The sequence below is a fragment of the Mangifera indica genome, chromosome 4, assembly GCF_011075055.1.
Source record: "Mangifera indica cultivar Alphonso chromosome 4, CATAS_Mindica_2.1, whole genome shotgun sequence".
Taxonomy (NCBI): Eukaryota; Viridiplantae; Streptophyta; class Magnoliopsida; order Sapindales; family Anacardiaceae; genus Mangifera; species Mangifera indica.
Window position 1 is genome coordinate 8167530 of NC_058140.1, and position 3347 is coordinate 8170876.

A 3347-nucleotide genomic window follows, 5' to 3' on the forward strand; every position below is an offset into this window, starting at 1 on the left:
ATATGTGAGAGACATGGATGACCTTTTTCATTGGTTTTGCAGCTAGTGGTTGGTCATAGTTGCTTACATAGATTCCTTCAAAGTGATGCTTCTTATAGAGATATCCTATAGGTAGATTAAAAGGATAAAATTAGCGACATAATTAAATATGAAAGCAGTCTAAATGAAAATGTACACAATTAAATAAGCAAGCGTAAAAATAAAATAATTAAAGTTTATATTCTAAACAAGGGCAATCAAATATAAATTTAATAATCCAATAGTTAAGTTCAAAATAAAATTGAAAATTGATGATAAAATAATATCTAATTACATGATGACATATCTATATATATGTAGATATTTGTGTATAAAAAATAAATATACATAGCATTACTCAAATTTATCATTATAAAATAATATATAGTAAATGAAATTTTAGTTTTGCCCTTTCTTGAACTAGTAGCTCTCACATTGCTTCTGAAATTATTTTTTTAAACTCTCAGCCATTTTGCTACACAAATTCCTCGTGAGATAGTGCTTCTACGTTAACTATTATAACTTACCGATTTAAAATACAAAAATCATTTAAATTTAATTTTAAAATATGTACCTGTTGATTTTCAATGTTGGTTAACCACTCACAAAAATTGTAGTAACACGTTTTTTTATAAAAAAAAAAAAAAAAGCATGCATGGAAAAACTTAACATAATCAATTTTATTGTCAAAGCCGTGCACACTTCATTGTACGATTCAATCTCTATTTTTCAATAAAAAAAGCCCATGAGCAAGTTCGTTATAGAGAAATCGATTTCTCGAGTTTCATCTTCTTTTTTTAATTATACATTTTGTAATTTCATGGGCAACTGTCACTGCTTGGCGAGAGGAAGTGAAAATAAATATTTCTTTTAACTCAATTTTGAGAAGCTTTTTCATATATTAGAAGCACAAAACCATTTATTAAAACTATATAATGAAATCATTTTGAAAATAGAAATTATTAGATCTGGGTCTACCAATGACGGGTCAACCCGATCTGGTTTTCTTAACTGTCAAAGGACAGTTATTGATGATTAATATTTGGCAGTTGGACTCTTATATAAAGTCCTAACTGCCTGCCCAAAAAATAGATTACACTATTTCTTTTACCAAAAAGCACTCTGTCCCCTCTTCTCCTACAAATCAATGCACAGATTATGTCTCTCTATTTGAAAATCAGTACGTAGGCAAATGGCATCGTGGAAATAGACTAACGTCGATACCTTGTCTCGTATTCAAAGAAGTTTCATCGAAAATTACTTTGGGTACACAAAATCCTTATTTACACAATTCATAGAATTTGATCCTGGCATGTTTAATTATTCCCAACAGAAACGTTTCTCCAATCTAATTGGCTTCAAATGCCACAACATGTTGCATTTCTATAAGACTTGATAATGTCTCCATTCTGTAAACTCGCTAGAGAAGTAATAATACTTGCTTTATGTATTACAATTTTTACAAAGTTATAGTGTGCAACATACATAAAGATTTACAAGTCTTCATAAACGTGAGCAACCGCCAACTCCAATTTAAATTCCTCAAAATCAAATCATTGTTTGGGTGGCTAATTAGTTCAAATGTTTCCCTATAAAGTGGAAACTTGTATCGCATTTCCCTTCAAATTCTCAAAGCGTAGTCAGAAAATTAGGGTTCCAAATTAGAGATGGTGAAGGGAAGAAATTATAATGCAGTGGCAGTGGTGGTGGGTTTGCTGGTGCTCTATTGTGGGCTGGCTCAAGCAGCAACTTACGTTGTTGGTGGTGATAAAGGTTGGACTTACGGCGTTGAAACTTGGCCTGATCAGAAGATATTTCAGACTGACGATGAACTCTGTGAGTATTTAGTTTAAATATATAGAATATTACTTTTTGAAAAAATTATTTAATTTGGTTCAAAAGTTTTGTTGGTCGAAATAATATATCTTTAGTTCAAACTTCGAATCAATAATTAAATTGTAAAACTCCTTTGACTTTATTGAGGTACCTTTATATTATTTTATATATATTAACATGCTTTATAGGGGATGAAATAATCTATTTGATTGGACTTATCTACCTATTAAAAGAGTTTTTTCTATGCATTTTAAATTTGATTCTTTATAAGCTCTACTAAAATTGGTAGAGCCAAACAAACCCTAACTAAAAACATGCACGGTGGTTGAAATATACCATCTATAGCAAGCAACTCTTTTTCTGCATGCATGTTAAACCCTTATGGATATTATGAAAAAAGTAACTAATCCTATGTATTTGAGGCAATTTCTGTTGAATTTACAGTGTTTTACTATAGTTCTGCGGACCACAACGTAGTGATTGTGTCACAGGAAGAGTATGAAAATTGCAAAGCCTCAAAAAATGCAAAAGTTTATCGGACAGGAAAGGATCAGATCAAGCTTAAAAAGGGACCAAATTATTTCATCTCCAGTATCAAAGGTCAATGCGGCAATGGATTAAAATTAGTCGTTCATGCACATTAATTCGCATATTTAAGCCAGTAATAACAGTGGTGCAATATTAATGCATCATGATATAAATTTACTAAATAAAAATGGCGGATTATTGCTTTTGTATGCGGGTGGTTTGTGTTTCGTTCCAAAGAAATAAAGCTTGTATTATTCCTCGAACTATTGTAAAAAGAACTAGAAATCGAACGTATTATTATATGCGGCTATTGTAGTTATTAGTTGTGTGAAGAAACGAATTGCAAGTATAATTAAAGAACATTGAAGAATTACTAATGTTCAATTTGAAATCAAGCAGGGGTAATGGTGAGTTTTACCAGTACTCATTGTTTCACTCAATCGACTGAAATATTAATAAAAGAATTCCTTTGAAGCTGGAACACATTGTTCATCTTCCTCATTGGTTTCTCGCCCCTATTTCTCTTCCTCATGCTTGCTTAGTGTAACAATCCAATGGTCCAAAAATTGAAATTTTGTATTTCTTTCTGACTAAATAATTGGTTCAAATTAGTTTGTGACGAGGATTGTTAGGTAGGATATTATTTTGTATAATTACAATGTAAACTTGATTCATGTTTTTTTTTTTTTTTTTTTGAAATAAAATTCCAATATATGTTTCCAGAATTGTTACTCATTTTTAAGGTTTTCTATGGTATTAGAGCTACTTTCTAGCATCAGTGGCTTATTTATGCACAGATTCAATGCCTCATGATTTGTTTTTGAAGTATACAATGTATGAGTCACCATTAGTCGATTCAATACACCAATTTGATAATTTTTCAATTTGGAATTTACAAGTAGTGAATCTGAGATTGAATGATGATAATTATCGCTACTAGAGAGCTTAGGTGATGTATTTCATTT

At 30.6% G+C, this 3347-nt stretch overlaps 1 protein-coding gene across 1 annotated transcript; it reads left to right on the top strand.

Annotated features, from left to right (window-relative positions):
- The first annotated feature begins 1636 nt into the window (after positions 1-1636).
- On the top strand, positions 1637-2645 carry LOC123215054 (basic blue protein-like). Its single transcript, XM_044635102.1, has 2 exons — positions 1637-1854; positions 2299-2645. Exons 1-2 carry the CDS (start codon positions 1686-1688, stop codon positions 2496-2498), a joined length of 369 nt encoding a protein of 122 aa, XP_044491037.1. The 5' UTR covers positions 1637-1685; the 3' UTR covers positions 2499-2645.
- The last annotated feature ends 702 nt before the right edge of the window (positions 2646-3347 follow it).